This window comes from Meriones unguiculatus, chromosome 4 (genome assembly GCF_030254825.1).
Source record: "Meriones unguiculatus strain TT.TT164.6M chromosome 4, Bangor_MerUng_6.1, whole genome shotgun sequence".
Taxonomy (NCBI): Eukaryota; Metazoa; Chordata; class Mammalia; order Rodentia; family Muridae; genus Meriones; species Meriones unguiculatus.
Window position 1 is genome coordinate 114,002,066 of NC_083352.1, and position 20,714 is coordinate 114,022,779.

Here is a 20,714-nt window from a genome sequence, read left to right on the forward strand (position 1 = left end):
TGATTTCTTCCTTTCTCTTTTCTCTCACTCAGCCTCCTACATGGACATTTCACCTTCATCATATTACCAGGATTTCTTACGGACTTTTGGGTGTAGAGGAGGTTTAATCCAGCAACATGGCTGCTCTGGCAAAAGATCACATCCAAAGACCTTCTAGGTCTATGTGATCTGGCTGGAATGCAGACACACTCTGGATTACAGTAGGATCTGACTGGAATACATACACACCCTTGGTAAACTCCTTTAAAATCCCAAGCAATGGAGGTAAGGTTAGTTTATAGAAGGGAGCAACCTTGTTTGAAAGTGACGTCTAATTGAGGGACAGAAGAAGTGACAAATAAGAGACAGGTTTGACAGAATGAGTAAGAGATGGGATATGCCCAGCTCTCACAAGAACAGGACAGGAAAGAGAGGCTACTTAAGAACAGAGCAGGGAAAGGGGAGGTTTTACAGAGTTTTACAGAGACAGGTGACAGAGAGAACAAGCTAGACGCAGGTGAAGACAGATGAGGTAGAGAATGATAAGGATCCAGAAGATTAAAGCATGGCCAGAATTAGTTTGAGGCCAGGCAGAGCAATTCAGTCAGAAGCCAAAAGAAGGCGGTTCGGATCAGTCGGCTTAGAAAGGAGTTTAGGCCAGAACAGCTGAATTGAACCAGCCAGTGAGAATTCAAAAAGAAGTATAAAGGCTTGGAAACAGCTCTCACCTCATCCCCTCATCTGAGGAAACAATAACAACGTTTACACTTGGATTTACACCTGTCCTTGCGGGAAAGGGGGGGAATTTTCATATCTAATTAGAAATATCCCAAATTATCAATTTAAAATGCTATTTAGGTACTTCAGTTCTTCAGATGAAATTTACATATGTTAAGTAAAATAATCCAGTGTCATGGCAGCCTGCAGGGGTTTCTGATGTTTTTGCTTTTGTTGTAGACAGATTCGCTCTTGGCTGTCCTAGAACTCTCTGTGTAGACCAGGCTAGTCCGGAACTCACAGAGATCCTCACGCCTCTGCCTCCTGAGCGCTGTGATTAAAGGCGTTCACCGCAGCACCCAGCTTTAGCCTGTAGCTTTAATGGCACCCTCCAGCATGTGATGATCGCTTTCCCGCGAGTTCTGCCCAGTGCTTGCAAACTTAGTCTTAGATGCTGAATGCCACAGTGAGTAGACCCTATTGTAGCCCTTTGGGGGAAGATACAAACGTCATCACTGTAAAGCATGCTGATCTGCACGTTGTCAGTTACTCCCAGGGGCTGGAAGAGGGACTCAAGGTTAAGATACGGAGTTACTCTTCCAGTTCCCAGCACCCATTCAGCCCGTTCAGCCCCAGGACATCTGACGCCCCCTTCTGGACTCAACGGGTATCTACAGTCACACCGGCACACAGGAAGAAAATGATTAATAGGCTTAATGAAAAATCCAAAATTAAACTTCTATTGAAATAGAGCCCTATTTCAATAACAATGTTGCCTAGGAACTGGAAAGATGACTCAGTGGTTTGAAGGATTTCTTTATGATGGCAGAGGTCCAGAGCTCTACTCCCAGAACCCAGCTCGGGTGGCTCAACAATTGTCTGTAACCCCAACTCCGGGGGATCCGATGCTTCTGGCCTCCACAGGCATCTGGACTCACACGCACATAACCACACACATGCACAGACCTTTTAAAAAATCTTAACGGATCACTCAATATTCTCCTTTGCTCACGGGCCCCCTTGTGTGTTTGATTTTGTCTGTGGTTTGGGGCTTTACTTTTGATAACTCAGTTTCGTGTGGAGGTGTCATGCGCGTTTGGGAGAGAGAGCTTGATCTTCTATAATAATGCTTGGCTTTACTTTCTATAAACACTTCGCCTCCTGCTTTGTTTGTCGCGTGGTGCGGACACGACTCCTCTCTAAGTGGCTCTGCCTCCGAGGCGACAGTGGCGGCAGGTGGCTGGGCACAGCTCTGCAGCTAGGCAGGAGGGGCGCGGGCGCCGTGGGAACGGAGGCTGGAATGTGATGGAGGCCAAGAGGGTCGCGGGAACCGGTCCCTAGCTGCTCTGCTGCGCATGTGCAGTTCTTCCTCATTGTTCGCTCCCGCGTCCCGCTGAGCGCGCGGAGGAAACCCCTCAGATCCTCAGGGTCCGCTCGTCGCGTAGAGGCCCGGTCCCGTCCACGGGTGAGAGCCAATTTGGAGGGTTGCATTGACAGACTCGGGGGCGGCTTGCATGCCAGCACCTGCGCGGGTCCGGGGCGGGGGGGACCCTGACGCTGACCCTGAGTGGGTTTCGCACTGGGTGGGTTTCAGCGAGGAGAAGAGACGGGACATGGGCTTGGTGGTCGGGATAAGTGGGCTAGGGAAGGCATTCGGGTGTCAGCGCTCCCTGCTGGGTCTCCGAGGCAGCAGCCTGGCGAGTGGCTTCCACTCCTTCATAGGGCGAGGATGAAGTCCGATGACACCTGTTCTGGCAGGTAGGCCAAGGGCAGTGAGGGTCCTGAGCCGGAAAGGCGGCTTTCAGAGTCTCAGCTCAAATTCTAGTACTGCTGCTGAGTCCCCACGGGCAAGAAGAGGACCTCAAGACTCAGTTTCTCCGTCTCTACATGGGCGTTCTTCCTGAACTTGCTCCTGGGTTGTTCTGGGCAGTGCCTGAGACAGGCTTTGGCTGGGATGGTGGCATTTGCTCAGGACCTGAAAGGGCCTGTCTTCCTTCATTCCCTGTTCATTAAGCCCTGTTCACAGTCACTGTCACAGCCGTGTTCTAACAGAGAAGAAAGACTGAGGGGGCAGGGTGAAGGGCGTAGTATGCAGAAGAGAGTTAGGATGCAAACTCCAAATCGAGAATTTCCAAATTGCAAGATTGATTCAATCTAGGCTCTGTCTCTGTCTGTCTGTCTCTCTCTCTCCTTCCTTCCCTCCCTCTTTTCCTTTCTCCCTTCCTCCCTCCTGTATTAAGCTGCACATGGCTCCTCCCCAATGGCCATAGGACCTGCCTGGAGGGTGGAGAGCTGAGTCTTCCCTAGGGTTCCTGGGATTATTGCTCAGTCAAGGCTTCTGAGCCCTTTTTCTGGGCCACCTGTTCGTGCCCACTGCAGTTAACAGACCCCCAAGCTGGTCTTCCAGCAGTTTTCAAGAGTCACCCAATGCTCTAAGGCCCAACAGATAGCTGGGTACGGAGCTCCTAATGTCTGCAGAGAGGCCTCCAAATTCATCTTTCTGTCTAGTTTTGGTGGTGTAGCCATTGGTCTGGACTTTCACTGTGACATTCACCATGGTAGGGAGTAGTTATTCAAGGAAGAAAGAGGGAGAGAGAGAGAGAGAGAGAAAGTCCAGTCAAATTGAAAGTCCTCTGGATTACAGTTCCTGTGCACACCAGAAGCAGGACTCTTCCCCTAGGGGAACCCTTCCTCTCCTCTCTTGAGCGCAGTGCACCACAGCCGCAGGGTAGAGGCCCAAGAAACGGGCAGAGCCCACGTGCAGCTTGTGAAGCAGCTGCTGAGCCTTCCGCCCTGTGACACCGCCTCACTAGACACCTGTCCATCAGCAGCAGCTGAGCCAGCTTCCAAAGGAAGGAGGTAAGTGTGGCCAGCCAAAGGAGGTGAGCCAGAGGCAGGCTGCTTGGGAAGAATGAGGAGGAGGAGAGCAGGCAGATGCAATGGCTCCTCCTCCTGGAAGCTCCTTCCACAACCCTCTTCTCACACTCACGGGTCTAGCTGGACTTCAGGGACATACTGCCCACTCCCCTTTCAGGGGGCATGTCATTCTGCTTCGTAATTAGCAACCCTTCACTGTGTGGTTTCTGGGGACAGACTGCCAAGTTTTGAAACCCATCCCTCCCTAAGAATGGCTCTGCCATTCCTCACCTCCATTTCCTCAGGGAGTGACAGCGGTGCCTACATCACACCTGCTTGTAAGGACTTAAGCGAGGCCATGCCTGAAAAGCACGGAGCAGGGCCTGCCAGGCTCCAGCGCTGAGCAAGTCTCATCAGTCCCTGACATCCCAGCTAGACCGTTATCATCTCCAACCACTAGAGGGAGGCAGTGAGACCCCCTGGCCTCCAGGCCACCGTGCTCATGTCCCAGCTAAGTCGAAGTCCCCTGAACAAAACCAAACTCCTCTGAAGATACTGAAATCAAAGAACTAAGAGCACGCCGCCCCTGCTCTCAGAGTCCCAGAGTCCCAGCAGCTAAGGGCGCTTGTTTCTCTTGCAGAAGACCTGCGTTTGGATCCAGCGCTCAAAGCCACTCACAGTCACCTGTAACTCCAGCTCCAGGGAATCGGATGCCGTCTGGCCTCGGTGAACACTTGCATTCATGTTCCCATAAACACACACATACACAGGAAAAAAATACTTAAAAAATAAATGATTTGAGTTAAGGTGTTAGGGAGTCGAAGTAAATGAACAGCTTTTTATAACAGTTTCATTGTTAAATTGTTTTACTCATGTTAGTTCAATGACATACATCTTTAATCTCAGCAACCTGGGAAGAAGAGGCAGGCAGATCTCTAAGTTTGAAACCAGCCTGGTCTACAGAGAGAGTTCTAGGCCAGCCAGGGCGGCACAGTGAGCCCTCGTCTTAAAGCAAAGCAAAACCTGTAAATTAATTTACACTTTTTATTACAAAATATGCAAAATAGAAAACACCATAGTAACTTCTAAGTACTTGTTAGCGCTTGAGCTAGGGAGAGACAGTTTTATTGTCTGTCTACCTCCAGTATATACACATACATACATACATACACACATACACACATGCACATATGTGCTTAACACACATCCGTATTTTTCCTCCTTTCCACCTTCCTGTACAAGATTTTTATTTTGCTTATAGTGATGGTTTATTTGAAGCAGGCTTCAAATAGCTGTGTAGCTCAGGCTGCTCTCAAATGCCGCATCCTCCTGCCTCTGTCTCCTGAGTGCTGGGTACACTGTTACACTCTGAGCATAAGATTAAACCCCAAGCATCCAAACATAGAAATGGACTGAAGGCCTGAGGTCATCCTTTGCTCTAGCTGTTGGCTTAGCTGGCTCCTTCCCAGCTTGACTTCATGCTGCTGTGTTTGTTTGTTTGCTGTCAAATCCAAAGAGGCTGTGAGGTGATCACAGTGAAAGGCCAGCAGGAAGCCAGGGTTGGCTTCCCTCATGAAAAGCTGCTCTCTCTGAGCTCCAGGTAGTGATAAAATCCCCCTGAACATTCATCTTCCTGTCCTTCCGAAGAGTTGGAGTGACATTGCCCCTCCCCCATTTGATCATTTGTCAGCACATACAAATGGATTTCTAGCAAGGCTCTGAGGACCTTGATGATAACAGCATTCTCACGGCTTCTGCCCCCTTCCCTCTCTCACAGCCTCCGCAGCTCTCTCGGAAACAGACGGACATGAACACAACGCAGGTGAATCACTGGCTTGTAACTCACACCAGTTTCTTTGTGTTTTCGGTAACCATGTTTCCCTTGTCAGTCATTTTTATTCATTTGGTCATTTCCTTGCTTTCCTGGCATCATGGCTTTACTGTCTGCTTCTCTTGAAGTGTCAACACATGCGACATCGGGAACTGTTTTCATCCGTGATGTCACGTGGACAAACACAGCTCTCTTGAGTGTCTGTTTCATGGAACCCATCCACAAGAGCTTCCTTTTCCATGTCACGGCTTCCCTTACATAACACATATTTTAATCATCTGTAGCACACTGTCTAGCAACCTAAACAATCATAATTTGAATTGGACATGCGTTCTCTGGTAATTTTTGCATTCCTCTTTAGGGCATAGATTGACGATACTGTAGTACTTGGTCAGTTGTAATATTATTATTTTTGACTTTACTTGTGCGTGTGGGAGTAGTGTGTGCATGCCACAGTGTCCATGTGGAGATTAGAGACAACTTGTGTGAGTTATTTGTCTTTTCACCCTGTGGGTGGTGGGGATGAGATTCAAGTGGTCAGGCTTGGTGGCAAGCTCTCTTCCCCAGTAAGTCAGCTCACTCGCCCCATCTATAGCATTAGGTACAATTTAGCGGCACGTGTCTTGTTCCAGTCCCTGTCAACATCCCTCTCTGGATTAGCTCATAAGATCCTGACAGCACTGTTGGGTACACACTTTCATTACATCCTTTCACTGAGAGCTACGGACAGTCAGATCAGCTCTTCATCTGAAACAGCCCCCAGGCTGCATCTTAGCTGCTTGGTTATGTGGAGTCCACCTCAGGTACAAGTTCTGAGGGCTAATTCTCATCGTTTCGTGTTCTAGCTCGCCCACAGACTTTAAAATGTGAGTCTTTGCTCTTCTGATGCCCCTGGGAGCGTCTTAAATCAGCAACTCCGGCCCCGCTTAGGCGGCGAGGGAGTTTGGGGCGCCCTCTGCTGGCCACTGGCGCTGCTGTGCCTGACGCGGGAAACGTGCGGATCCTCCGGAAGAGCAGCTGCTGTGTTTTCAGCCGTGGATTTCACGGCCTCGTCCCACAGGGCCGCTCTGGAGTAATGGCGGGCTTCAGCTTCCGCACCACTCCCGGCAGCAGCTGCCCTTCAGGGCATCAGGAGTTCTCGGGCTTGGTGCCCAGGATGCGTGGCTATTGTGTGAGACTGCAAGCACAGGGCCTGCACACCCCTGGGGCACAGCAGCACTCGTGGCCTCCCGTTGGCCTCCGTTGCCGGGAGATGAGTTTTGTTCTCTCTGGGATCCTGCTGTGTCCGGATCGCAGGGAGAGAACAAGAGGTGGGAGGCCCTGGTGACAATGTAACTACCGTCACCTCCTCTCTCTCGTTGGTCCTCTGGTGTCAGATACTTAACCAGGCCGTCATGGCTGCTCGTTTATTCTTTCTCCAGCATGTCCACTTGGCTCAAGTCTGTCTTCACAGAGAGCAGCCTGGGCTCCCTCCTGAGGAGCCTCCAGTTATCTCTGCATTCGCTTTCTCCCCACCTTCCTCTCTGTCCTGGTCTCCCGGAAATTCTACCCAAGCCTCCCCTCCAACCACTGTCTGCACCCCTTCGCTTCCGTTTCCTCATCCCAAGCTTAGGGGTTGGCCACTGAGAAGGCTGTTCACTGGTCAGTCTGTTCTCATGCCTTCCTGTTTCCCCAAATCAACAACAAAATACTTAGCATTTCGGTGCTCACCCTTAGGGCCCAACTCAGGTCCTCAGGATTGGTGGCAAGTGCCTTTACTGGCTGAGCCACATCTCCAGCCCAACCTTATTTTCTTCAATATCTTTTTTTTTTCCAGTAGTGGGGATTGAACCTTGGGCCTTGTACATCCTAGGCAGACACTCTACCACTGAGCTACGCTCCAGTTCTCTCTTCCATGTTTTAATTGAAGTCGTTTTCCTCTTCGCTGTCTTCCCATCTCAGTGCTTTTTAATTCACGCTGCGTTTGTTCTTCGGTCTGTGAACCCCTTCCCCGGCTTGCTTTTCGGACTGCGATTCTCTCTCCTGTCCCAGGCCTTTTCTGTTTTCTGTGCTGAGGGAGGCAGAGGCCTCCCTGCCACTGCCCAGGTGGTCGCCCTGCATTTGTTCTGCTTCATGGAGCTGAGGCTCCCTCATCATCTCTCGCATGGGGTGGAGGCCTGGCCTGGGGCCTTTGATGTGAGATTCTGGAAGATGTCTGAAGATGTTGTCTTCAGACCATACAGACTGAGGGCAGGGAGGCAAGATCAAGGGGTCCCCTCCTCTGACAGAGAGTGGAATTACTTAGTGATCTGTCCCCATGGGGTCACCCAGAAGAAAGTAATGCTCTGTCAGGGTACCATGCGCGGTGCTCCTGACTGGCTTCAAAGTTCTCACGGACTCCAGGCGACAGTTCCCCGCTTGTCCTAGGGAACAGCCTCCTGGATATTAACCCTCAGGGATGAGAATCTTGCCAGGGTCCTGGCAAGCCATCTGCTGATCACAATTCTGGTCATCCCCCAGCCTCTACACCCTCTAAGCTGAAAGGCCTTGCTGGGCTCTGCAGGGAGACCGGAGGCGCTGCTTGGTCTGTGCCTGTGGTGTGGTGACCAGGTGCCTAGGTCATCTGCCAGCCACTCACTGTCTGTCAGAAACTAATAGAAATCTCTGGCCCACCCACAGCTCCTCCCTCTTTTCCTCTGTGGGGATAAGCTAGGGCTTCCCTGCTGCTCTCTCAAGATGCTGTGGAGCAGAAGAGCGAGGTATGTGACATAAGCCCTGGAGAGTCACTCAAGCTTGAACTTGTCTTTTCTGATCAAGAGCACATCAAAAGCCATGCTTCCGGTCCCTCTTGGGCCTCAGGGCCTGTGCATTGTCTCCACTGTTTATCTGCCTCTGCTTTTTCAACCTCCGTGTTCTTTGTGGACAATTTCCCTCCTGGCAGTGTTGGGTACTGCTGAGATAGGCCTGGTTTCTAAAATGTGGGGTTGTCCTTTAAACTTATGTCTATTTGTCACCTGGACGTCTCTACCTCAAGGTATTTTCTATCCCTAGAAAATCACATATTCAAGAACTCACTCACTCTCTCGCTCCCTTTCTCTTTTTCTCCTTCCCTCTCTCCTTCTACCTCACCTTCTCTCCTTCCCTCTCCCCACCTCTCTCTCTGTCTTTCCCTCCCTCCCTCCCTCCCTCCCTCCCTCCCTCCCTCCCTCCCTTCTTTCCTTCCCTTTTTGTCTCTCCCTCCCTTCCTTTTTCCCTCTTTGGTTTGTTTAGTCCCAGCTCAGGACAGTACGCGGCCCCAGCACCAAACCTTCAAGGCTCCTTTTTCCCTTCTTCCTTCCTGCTCAATTCCATGCCCACTGGCCATGGCATCCTCATCCCCACCGCTGACACCAAGGCAGAAAAGCATGTCACCAGCCTGTTACTACCGGCTCTAACTTCTCACTGAAACCACTTCCTAACCTGGGGACAGTGTTGGGGTGGGGGCGGAGGGGAGGTAGTTCTCCGTTGTAGGGAGCTTACCTGTGTATCTGGACAGATCCACTAGATGGCGCAGCGCCCTCTCAGTTTAACAAGTGTGATGGCCGCCGACGTTGCCGGCCTCCACTGCGCTTGAGAGCCACTTCTTTCTTTCTTTCTTTCCTTCTGAATTAAATGTTTATGGGTTGTCCACATGCATGCCTGGTGCCTGGGGAAGCCCACAGAGAGCATTGGATCCCATAGAACTGAAATTAAAGACGTGTGAGCCACCACGTGGGTGCTGGACTCAAACCCGGGTCCTCTATAAGAGCAGCCAGTGCTCTTCATCACGGAGCCCAAGATTTGGCTCCTTAAGTCAACCTCTAGCATGCTCCTGGAGAGATGCTCTCAAAATATGATTCCGCTTGCGGTGGTTGAATAGACTGTGTGTCTCCACTAGCCATGAACAACCACCGAGAAGGGCGATGCTCCCTGAGAAGTGAACAAACAGGCCAGGCCAGACGTGTGTCAGGGAAAATACTGGAATAGCCATTACCTTTGGAGTTTGGGGAGTGTTTTTTGTTTGTTTGCTTTTTGTTTTTCTAAGAAAATTAAGTTGTTTAGATTTGCTTTGGGGAACGGCTTGAGGGTTGAGTGCGTGCATTGAAGACTGCCAAGAGATGTGCTGACGGAAGCCGCTGACCTACGGAAAAGCGCCTTTCTCCCTCTGTCCCTTCCTGTGCGCCCCTCTGTCCCACCCTATCTGAACGTTCTGGTCTCACCCAGGCCTCTGGCCTCCTCCTCTCACTCCACCCTTCAGCGACTCCTCTACCGTCAGCTGTAGTTTCCATTACTCCCTAAGCTCCAGCTCCTGCTGCAGCGGCACAGACACACAGAGCTTGCCGTTCGCGGCCCACCAAAGCCTGACAGAAAGGCTGGGAAGACAGCTCAGTGCCTGCTGTGTGTGAGGACCTGAGTTCAGACCCCTCGTGCCCATGTTGGAGAGCCAGGCATGGTGACAGCACCTGTAACACCAGCCCTGGGGGGGGGCAGAGACAGGCAGATGGCAGCGTGAGTTTGGGTGGAGCGTGGTCACTGGCCAGCTATTACTGAGGAGATGACCCAGTGTGTAAAAGCTCCCTGTCAGGAGACAGACAGCAGAGATGGGAACCCCCCCCCAGCAGCCCACAGCTGGCTAGCCGCGGTGCACAGGCTAAAGAGACCCTGTTTCAAGTAAGGCAGAGAGGTGAGGACTGACGTCCAAAGGCTGTCCCCTGACCACCGCCACACACACACCGTGGCCTTCACACAGAAATGAGCATAAGTGCACACATAAACATACACACATACATACATACACATACACACGATACATACATATAGACATATACACATTTACATACATATATACACACAATACATGCATATACATACACACATGCATGCACAGACACACACATATACACACCCACCCCACACCCACACCCAAACAAAATTGATTTTAAAAAGATAAAGGGAAGAGCTACTGAGGAAGACACCCAACATTGACCTCCACGTGAGCACTCACACACACACAAACTTGGTGACATATGCCCTAAAGAAAGAAGTACCTTTCTCACAGGTCACTGCTGCCAATGCTTGCATGCATGGGAAATCTCTAGCCTGTGAGATCCTGAAGCATGAGTTCCCGGTCTCATTTGCCTAAGTGTCCTCCCCAGCCAGAGCAGATCCAGGGTTGCTTTACCAATCATCTGTGAATTATGGCTTGCCTGGTGTGTCTGCGGTGAATCCACCACTCCTCGGGAGCTTAGCACGCGCCAGTGTGATGTGAAACAGTCCTGTGCTGTTTCCCGGTACGCCTGTGGTGTCTCATCCCCTAGGTGTCTCTCCTGTTGCCTTGTTTGGGGCCCTCCCAACTGAGCCCCACCGGTCTGTTGCAGGGACAAGTGTCATTCGAAGATGTGTCTGTGGTCTTCACTCAGAAGGAGTGGCAGCTGCTGGACACCTCACAGAGGCACTTGTACAGGGAGGTGATGCTGGAGACCTACAGACACCTACAAGCAGTGGGTGAGCCCTGCCCCCCCCCCCATCCTGCTCCCATCAGCTTACGTAAGAAGCAAAATCAGTGTCATGAGTAAAGCTTTAAGCTTGGGGCTGGAAAGATGGCTCAAGCAATTACGAGTGGGTGCTGCCCTCCCAGAGGACTTGAGTTCAGTTCCGAGCACTACACAAGGCAGTTTACAACTGCCTGAAGCTCTGGCTCTGGGGGTCTGCTGCCCTCTTCTGGCATCCTTGGGCACCTGCACTTGTGTGCACAGTCACTTATGAGATGCTTGCTCCTCTAGCTGAGGACATAGACACTGGTCCTAGCAGTGACAAGACAAACACATGTCACCCCTTCCCTCCACTAAGGGCTTAGCCACTCACCAGAGCCCCATCATTGTGTACCCCTCCCTCAGCCCTGAGCAGCTTTGCCAAGCCTTGTCATTTTCCCATCACAGGACACAATGTAAGCAAACCTGAGCTGATATGGAAGTTGGAACAAGGAGAAGGTCCCTGGGAACCTCCATACCACAGCCTCTCAGGTGAGTTGAGGTCAAGTAGAAAGAAGAGGGCAGCAATAAAGTCCTGGGTAGCCAGAGCAAGGCCTTTTTTTTATGTATCTATGGCTCAGTTGGTAGTGTGTGTGCCTAGTTGGCACAGAGCCTCAGCTTTGATCCCTAGCACAGCATCAATGGGGCATGATGGCACAGGCCTGTGATCCCAGCACAAAGGCAGGAGGGTCATCTGGGGGCTATGTGAGGTCCTGACGCAAAAACATACAAACAAACAGACCGAGTACCTTTGAGAGGCTCTAGGCTTTCAGAGAGATAAAGAGAAATGCTCACAGCCTGCTATCAACCCCTCTGGTACAAACGTTCTCTGCAGGCTCTGTGTGGCTCCCGCCTTTGATACCAGCACTTGGGAGGTAGAGGAAGGTAGACCTGTCTAGCTTACACAGAGCTCAAGGCCAAATGGAGTTATGTAGGAAGACCTTGTCTCAAAAATAAACAAACAAACAAATAATACTAAAAATAATAAAATAATAAATATAAAATCTTTACTTCTGCTTGACTCTCCGCAACTAACATCTGTATTGCCCCCAGCACCAAATGCCCCAGATGTGCTATGTACACTCATTCACACATTCCTCTATTTGACAAGCATCTGTTAAGTGCCTGCCAGGGGCCACTCCCATTCTAGCACGGAGGACGGAGGAAGGGAGGACACAGAGGCAAAGTCTCTACTCCTGTCAAGAGGACCAGTAGCTGTGGACGCTGCTAGAACTCAAGGCAGAAGACTAAGAGGGAGACTAATGTTAGTTCTGGGAGGAAGTGAGCATCCAAATAGGAGCAGTGGATGGAGCGTTGAATGAAAGGGTGGAGTTAGCTTATTGGAGAAGTCTCCTCCTGAGCCAGGGGAATAGCAGGGGCCAAGCCTCTGAGGGAAGAGGTACAGCAGCTAAAGAAGTTTGTGGGACTGTGGGACCATGGGACTGAGGGGTGGTGAGTTCAGGTAAAGAAGAGTTTAGAGACTGGGGACAAACACGAGCCTAAAGAAGGATTCCCACCACACTGAGTAAAGTGATAGATGAGAGAACCGGTTATGGACACCACCCTCATGCCCTGAGCTTGCACGTCAGGAATGCAGGCCACAGCACCCTAGCCAGGGAGAGAGCAAAGGACCACCCATCCAGGGTGGGGCAAGGAACTAGAGAATCAACTCAGAAGGAAGGGGGTGGTGTTAGGCGGAAGGAGTGAATCCCAATACAGAGATGAAAGTGTAAAAGCTGCCCGGAATCATCTCTTTATCTTGTCTCTTCATGTAAGTTATCCAAGAGCCACGAGGAAAACAAAAACAAATAAACATCAGCTCCATTTGCAGTGGAGGATGGAGGCAGCAGAAAGCACAGAGTAATAATAATAATAATAATAATAATAGAAAGAAGAACAAAGGTGTAAAAACTTTCAAAAGCAATGAAAAATGTGGCTTAGAGATTCTGCCTATATAAATAAAAATAAATAAATAATCTGAGAGTTGAAAGACTGTTCATATAAAAGCCTGCAAGCAATTGTATAATAGCAGCTTAATTAATAGTCGTCAAAATTTGAAAGCAGCCAGTACATCCTTTGGGGATAGAGAAATAAACAGGGTACCAACAATGGAAACACTCAGCTCTCACACCTACCAAGCCATGGAAGATAGGTAAGAACCTTACATGTATATTCCTAAGTGAAAGAAGCCAGCACGAAAAGGCTCCAGGCTGCCTGGTTCCAACTACGTGATAACCTAGGAAAAGCGAAACTATTAGGAAAGTAAAAAGAGGCTGAGTGTGGTAGTACACACTTTTCGATCCCAGTATTCCTGGAGGCAGAGGCTGGAGGATCTCCATGAGTTTGAGGCCGGGACAGCTAGGACTACATAGAGACACCCTGTCTCAAAAAATAAAAAAAACAAAACAAAAAAAAGTGAGTAAGAATATCGGTGATTTCCAGGGGTTGGGGCGGGTGTGTGAATAGGCAGAGCACACGGAGCTTTTAGGGCCATAAAACTGTTCAGTATGTTTTACGATAATGGCGGATGCATGCATGCCGCCATGCATCTGTCCCTTCCCACAGAATATACGTCAGTGAGCGTGAGACTTGAGGTAAACTAAAGGCTTGGGGTAAACTGTTTTCACTTGTTTGTTTGTTTCCTGGCAGGGTTTTTCTGTGTAGCCCTAGCTATCCTTGTTCTCACTCTGTAGACCAAGCTGGCCTTGAACTCAGAGATCCACCTGCCTCTGGGATCAAAGGTGTGCGCCCCCCCTCCCCCATACTTTGGGCAAGTTTGACGGCAAAAATCAATACCACCTCAGGAAAGATGTTGATAGCCGGTGTCTTGGTTTCTTTTGCTGTGATTAAAATACCCTGACAGAAGCAGCTTGGGGCAGGAACGCTTTGTTCCAGCTCGCAGTTCCAGGTGAAGTCCATCCCAGCAGGGAAGGTCAACCGGGAGCTTAAAGCAGCTGCTCACAGCACCTGCACAACCGGTAACGGAATCACTGGCTCATTCCAGTGCCAACTCCTTTCCTCACCTCACACAGTCCAGGCTCTGTGCTGTCTCCTCACGGCAACGGGCCTGACCTTTAGGCCTGAGGAAATGAGTGATTTCATAAGTTGGCGTGGGGGTTTCCATGCGAAATGGAAGAGATAAGACTGGAGGCGGGGAGAGAGGCTTAGGGGTTCTTCCGCAGCGCCCTTCTGATGCTTCCCTTGGGCTGCACCTATCTCGCGCGCCTTCGGTCCTCCTGGGCTCATCGTTAGTGTTCCATGTCTTTGCCTCATTTTTAAATGCCCTCCATTCATGGATGAACCCTTCGTCTCACATGCTTTGTCCACGGTTATGTTTTATTTCAAGCTCTCTGCATGTTTGGTGGTCATGGCTGCCACAAACCAAAGCTGCTGATGTTTTCCTCGTTCTCCCCCCTTTCTGCCAATGTGCACCTTTGTCTTCCTGTTACCCAGTGGGAATACCAGATGAAGCATTTGCTTAGGGGGGCTGCCTTCCCAAGGGAGTATGTCGGAGCCCCAGAGTCAAGTCAGCATAAGACATTTGTGAATACTCCCTTTTTCTTTAAAATGCTGTTTAGATGTATAATCTATGGTTAACTTCTTATGTTTCTAGAAGTTCAGAGGGCCAATACCATGGCAACAAGTGAAGAAAATGAAGGCAAATATCTGAGTCACGTTTTATCTGTCAGCAACAAAACACGAACTAAGAAAAGAAGCAAGGCTCTGAAAGAAATAATTCATCCGGCCACAAACTCAGTGGCCTCAAGAGAAATACACCAGCAGTGTCACTCAACTGAAACAAGCTTGGAAAACGTTGCAGGATTATTAATTACTGATAGTAGTAACTATGCCATAGAAAAGTTTGATGGTTTAGGTGGGTCTAGATCCCTTGATACTGAGCATGAAAATACTCGTCTAAGATGCAAAACCCGTGAAAGCAATCAAAAGAAGAAACCCAACAGTCCTAGGGAAGGCCTTACTCGACATCAGACCTTGCATTTGGAGCAAGTTCTTGAATATAAAAATTGTGGGGAGGCCTCATCCAGAAAGACAGCCTCTGGAAGACATGAGACAGTTAACACAGGACAAGAGCCCTCTCAGGATGGCAAATACATGAAAGACACTGCCCACAGGATAAGGTTCCAGTCTTTTCTAAGAACCCTGAGGGAAAGGAAGGCACAAGAGGCCGTCAAAAGTGGAAAAGCCTCATGTGTGATGTCAGCACGCCAACATCCAAGAACTCACGTAAGGGAAAAGCACTGTGAATGTGATACGCCTGAAAAGTCCTTCAATGAGAAATCATATCTCAGCAGACATCACAGAAAGCAACCAGGAGAAAAGCCTGGTGAGTGTGATGTAAGCGAGGAAGCCTTAAGAAACCCACCCGACATCCCGAAGAAGAAAATTCCTGTGGGAGGGAAGAGTGATGGCTGTGGGAAATGTGGAGGAACCCTCCCTGGAAAGCCAGGCCTTACTCAGACACAGAGGACTCACACAACAGAAAGACCGAAGAGTGCCAACAGCCAGACAGCCTTAAAGAAATCACATTCAACCCTAAAACAGAGAATTAGCACAAGAGAGAGAAAGTGCAACAGAAATGAGTGTGAGAAATCCCAGGCCTCCTTCCTCACGGAACCAAAACGTACTCGACAACAGAGAGCATCCTCAGAGGAGAAATCGGGTGAGAGTAAGGGAAGTGAGAAGTCAGCCCTTGGTGAAAACCAGAGCGCTCACAAAGAACAGAAAGCCCATGAGTGTCACAACTGTGAGGAAGGCTGTCCCAAGAAAGCAGGACTTACTCAGCAGCAGAGTTCAGACACTGGGAAAAAACCCTATGCATGCAAGGAATGCGACAAATCCTTCCTGGTGAAGTCAAACCTCACTGAACACCAGAGAACTCACACCGGAGAAAAACCCTATGAATGCAACCAGTGCGGGAAGTCATTCTGCCAAAAGTCTGCCCTCAAGGTACACCAGAGGACCCACACGGGAGAGAAACCGTACAAATGCAACGAATGTGGGAAAACCTTCTGTGTGAAGTCGAACCTTACGCAACACCGAAGGACCCACACGGGAGAGAAGCCCTACAAATGCAGCGATTGCTGGAGATCCTTTTGTGTCAAGTCCAACCTTGTCGTGCACCAGAGAACCCACACAGGAGAAAAACCCTACAAGTGTCGTGAGTGTGGGAAGACCTTCTATGAGAAATCTGCCCTCACAAAACATGAGCGGATTCACACAGGGGAAAAACCCTACGAATGTGATGAATGCAAAAAAAATTTCAGCCAGAGGTCAGCCCTTACCAAGCATCAGAGAAAAACACACAAGAAGAAGACAACCACCGCTTCCCTTCCTGGGAGTGAATCAACAAGTAAAACTCACTGAACAGCAACAAAACCTGAAAGCAAGGATGCTACCATGGCAACCCATGTAGGAAAGAGATCACTAACAGGTTAAATAGTGACAGAAACTAGAGAATTAATGTAGGTCTGAAAGCATAAGAAAACATTTCAAACACGTAACTATTTTTAACAGGTCTTCAACATTGTTGAAGGAAAAATACATAATCTTAATGAATAAGAAGAAAAATGTCCTTGTGAAAATATTGCCTAACTAGAAGTTATATTTCAGATGTGATGAAAACCCAATTACATGACAGATAAAAGCATGCCATCTGTTCTTAACGGAACGTGAAGCATGGATCTTTCATAACAATGATAATTTAGCTTTTACTGATTCAGTTGTAACAAACAGTCATCTTTTGCCTACCCATCTTGATTCTCTTCATCATGTTCTCCCCGTTTGCTTTCTGGGAGTTTGTTTAATTTTTTTTTTCAATAGTAAAGAGAACATTGACCAAGACAAAGGAAGGAAAGGGGTAAAAGCCCAAAGCAGTGGAACTGAGCAAACGGAAGCAGCATGAACAAGGAATCTCTCTGTTAAAGATGTGTGTGTGTGTGTGTGTGTGTGTGTGAGAATGTTGAGTTTAAAAACTATGTTCAGGGGCTAGTAAAGGCTCTTGGTATACAAGCCTGATGACCTCAGTTTGATTCCTGGAACCCATGTAAAGCTGGGATGAGAGAACTGACTCCACATATTTGTCCTCTGACCCCAAACATCCACTGTGGCATACACACGGCCACATACATGTGTGCACACATGTATGCACACACTGATAATAAGTAAAATAAAAAATTTAAACAACTACAAAGACCCTAAATCTAACACCGGGTAGTTTGTCAAAGAGAAGAAGGGGAAGAGGAGGAAGAAGAAAGTAATTTAAAGTCAGTTGAAAGAGGGATTTGAAAGTTAAAAGACAGCAAAAGGATATATTTTTAAATCCAATAAAGTGTGACTTTGGTAATGGTGAGTTGTGTGATTATGTTATTGATTTTGACTTCTATGGAGTTTTGTCTAGGAGGGAGGTAGACTTTTAAACATCCTATTTATGACCTGGGTGGTGACAGCGCATGCCTTTAGTCCCAGCACTTGGGAGACAGAGGCAGGTGGATCTCTATGAGTTCAAGGCTAGCCTGGTCTACAGAGCAAGTTCAGGCCAGCCTGGGCTATGTAGAGAGATGTTACATTGTTGCAAAACAAAACAAACAGCAACAAAAAGTCTAGTTTTAAGATCATGGGGACTGTGAGCAGGGTACCAAGACTGGTCGCTCCTTGACCATTAATCCAGATATGGCATCTGCAGAGACTAAAGATGACAGATAATGGAGTGTGAGCCGTCCCAGGTGGGGAGAGAGAGCACACATCTTCAAAGTTGAAAGTTGGGTCTCCTCAACCTCCTGCCTCCACGGTGCCCACAGGCACATGACATGATAGCTCTTTGTTTCATTTATTTCTTTTTCCTTTTTTTCATATGTGTGCGTGTGCGTTTTGCATGTGTGTAAGACCATGTATGTGGGAGTGGGGATGCACATAGATAGATGCCCATGCATGTGGAGGCCTGGGGTAATCACTGTGGATTGCTCTTCCATTGTACCCATTGAGGCAGGACCACCCAATTAAACACAGAGCTCACCGATATGGCTAGATACATCCCGTTATCTGTCATCTTTAGTCTCTGCAGATGCCATATCTGGATAAACGGTCAAGGAGCTCTTCATACCCTGATCACAGTCCCCATGATCTTAAAACCAGACTTTTTGTTGCTGTTTGTTTTGCTCTGGGACAAGCTGACAAAGTTACACACACACACACACACACACACACACACACACACACATCTGACACATAAGTTTTGGGGATCCAAGACCAAGACCCCCTCAATACATACCAAGACTTTAACTGTTGAGCCATCTCTCCGGCCCCAGAGCTGTGTGGATCTATAATTGTCTAAAACAAACAAAAAAACAAAAACCCTGACTTTTAAAAGGAGCACAGAATAGACATACTTCATGGAATGGCATCTCCCTTCCAGAGAGAGGAGAGGAAAGCTTAAACCCATGGAACTCCGAGGCACCAGGCCCACCACGCGTGTGGCTATCATGACTTCCCTCTCCAGAGACTCATCCCACTCTTGTTGGTAAAGCCTGACAAGGTCCATACAGAGAAACAAGTCCCAAAGACAGCATGGCGGGAAATGATGGCACAGGGGATGTCTTCTCCATCCAGGCTTGATCGGCCTCTCTTTATCTGGTCTCCAGATCCTATGGCCGTCAGTGCATAGGGATTGCTAGCTGCAGCACGGATGTTGCGTGAGGTTCCCATGGACAGGGTAGAGGTGGGGACAACTTTGGCCACTGACCCGTTGCTTCAGCCCTTATTTGCCTTCCGTCATTTGGCGCTGCTGTAACACAATACCTGAAGCTGATTAATTTACAGCGAAGACAAATTTATTTCTCACAGTCAGGGAGGCAAAGGCCAAGGCCAAGGGCCAGCCTCTGGTGAGGATCTTCTGGTTCGTCTCCTAGCAGTGGACAGCAGAAGAAAGAGTGGAGGGGGGCAAGGGTGAAAGGAGGGAAAACAAAGCCATCGTGCCCAGACCACCTCCCCCTGTTGCATTTGGATTAACTTTCCAACACGAGGTTTTGGGGGACACAGTCAAACCGTGGTCCTCTGGGCATCCAGGCATGGGGGGAGGGGTTGGGGCAGTGAGTACTGTCTCTGACACAGAACTTTCAGTAGTTCGGCTCTCTTTATGGGGGAGGCTAGATAAACCTTGGGGAGGTAGGTAGGGGTTTTGGGTAAGTGCATGTCACTGGCTGGGGCTTAGGTGCTGGAAACGCTCCATTTGCATGGAGAGTAATTCCAGGTGCTAGCTGGTCGTGTCCTGGTCACCAGGCTACGTGACTACTTCAAGAATGGTGGAGAATGGGGGTCGCAGAACTATGTGTGCAGGGGCGCGCAGGCGCAGAACAGGGGGGGCGCCCTTACTCCTGCCAGTCTCAAGATGTGAGATCTTTGTGATTTGGACATGTCTCAACCTCATTTTAGCATCAGGCCAGTTCCCCTGGTGGCACGGATCACCTGCCCCACAGTGCTCTCGGCTGATGACACATCCTCCATTACCTACCAGCAAACCATCTCTGCCGCATCCCCACCACCCATAACTCACAAGATGTTATAAATCAGCCAGTTTTCCTTTTATTTTCCACGTTCCCCTTAAATGTGCACTGCTGTACTCATTCTCCTCCTGGGCCCGGGATGAAACCTCAGGAGCCATTGTGCTTAGGCAATAAATAACCAGCAATAAATGACTCTCTGGGCAAGTGACCGCATAGGTGAGGAAATGTCGGCGAAACTATTGATGAGTGCTGCCTGGAGGAGTGGGTGATGACTTCTTCACTCCTTCATCCATATATCTGAGTCCTTTGCCTTGTGATCCTCAGTTTCACAATGGCTGGCTGGGAAGAGCTGTTCGAGCCCATGGGAACTGAGGCTGGTCCTGGAGGGACATCCTGCCTGGTGAGGCTTGGGATGATGGACCACCTCTCTCAGCCGTGACCCACTTACAGCACTAATAAAGTCATGGCTGGCTCGCCACTGGCCAGCCCCTGGCCAGTGCCTCCCAGCATGCTGTTGGGGCCCAAAAGGAAGGTGGGCTCCTTCCGAAAAATCAACGCTTCTAATGTGCTAATGAGGCCTCCTGGGTCTTCACAGCTAGATTAACCTTCCCTGGGTGTCTCTCCTTCCTGGGATTCTGCTACCCCACCCACCCCAGTCTTTCTCCGTCTCTGGCTCCACAGCGAGCCAGCACACACAAGGCCTGACCCAAGTCATCCTCACACTCGTCTCCAGCGTCTAGAACAGGGACATGAAAAGATAGCAATCCCCTGAACATCCCCAGCTTCTTCCTGCCTGCCTCTGGGCATCCTTTCTGCCTCTGGGCCTAAGAAGGTGGGCTCTGTCTCGAGCCCAAAAGAACAAACTGGGCAGCGGGCTGGGATTTGGAGCTGAGAGGAAATTGAGCCTCAATCCCAAGGTCAGCACTGACCATGATGGGCTCTGAATGTGGCCTCAGCAGACCTCGGACCCAAACCTGACTTCCAATTCCTGGCTGGTGAGGCAGTATCAAACTTCACCTCCTGGAGGCTGTTCCTATAATGCACAGCAGAGGGCTCTTGTCACACATGTAAAGACTGCAGTTCCTCTGGACAGAAAGCTCTCTGCCCACGCCTGTCATTTCAGCATCTCCCCCCGCCCCACCACCTTTTCATTATTCTATTATACAACAGTGCTCAATGCTGAAGAAACAATTCCAGAGACTTACTTGTGTCACTACACGGGTAATTAAATTGTGTAGATTTACATTTTAATTACATACTGCTTTGTTCCTGCTTCTTTTTTTT

General features: G+C 49.3%; 1 protein-coding gene across 2 annotated transcripts; it reads left to right on the plus strand.

Moving 5' to 3' along the window:
* Positions 1 to 1,942: 1,942 nt before the first annotated feature.
* LOC110549475 (zinc finger protein 33B-like) lies at positions 1,943 to 17,261 on the plus strand. Of its 2 annotated transcripts, XM_060382830.1 has the most exons (7): positions 1,943 to 2,161; positions 3,408 to 3,555; positions 4,193 to 4,278; positions 5,330 to 5,374; positions 10,759 to 10,885; positions 11,320 to 11,403; positions 14,525 to 17,261. In XM_060382830.1, exons 4-7 carry the CDS (start codon positions 5,360 to 5,362, stop codon positions 16,294 to 16,296), a joined length of 1,998 nt encoding a protein of 665 aa, XP_060238813.1. In that variant the 5' UTR covers positions 1,943 to 2,161; positions 3,408 to 3,555; positions 4,193 to 4,278; positions 5,330 to 5,359; the 3' UTR covers positions 16,297 to 17,261. The 2 variants fall into 2 exon arrangements, with proteins under 2 accessions (XP_060238813.1, XP_060238814.1); XM_060382831.1 differs by lacking the exon at positions 1,943 to 2,161 and having other exon boundaries at positions 2,516 to 3,555.
* The last annotated feature ends 3,453 nt before the right edge of the window (positions 17,262 to 20,714 follow it).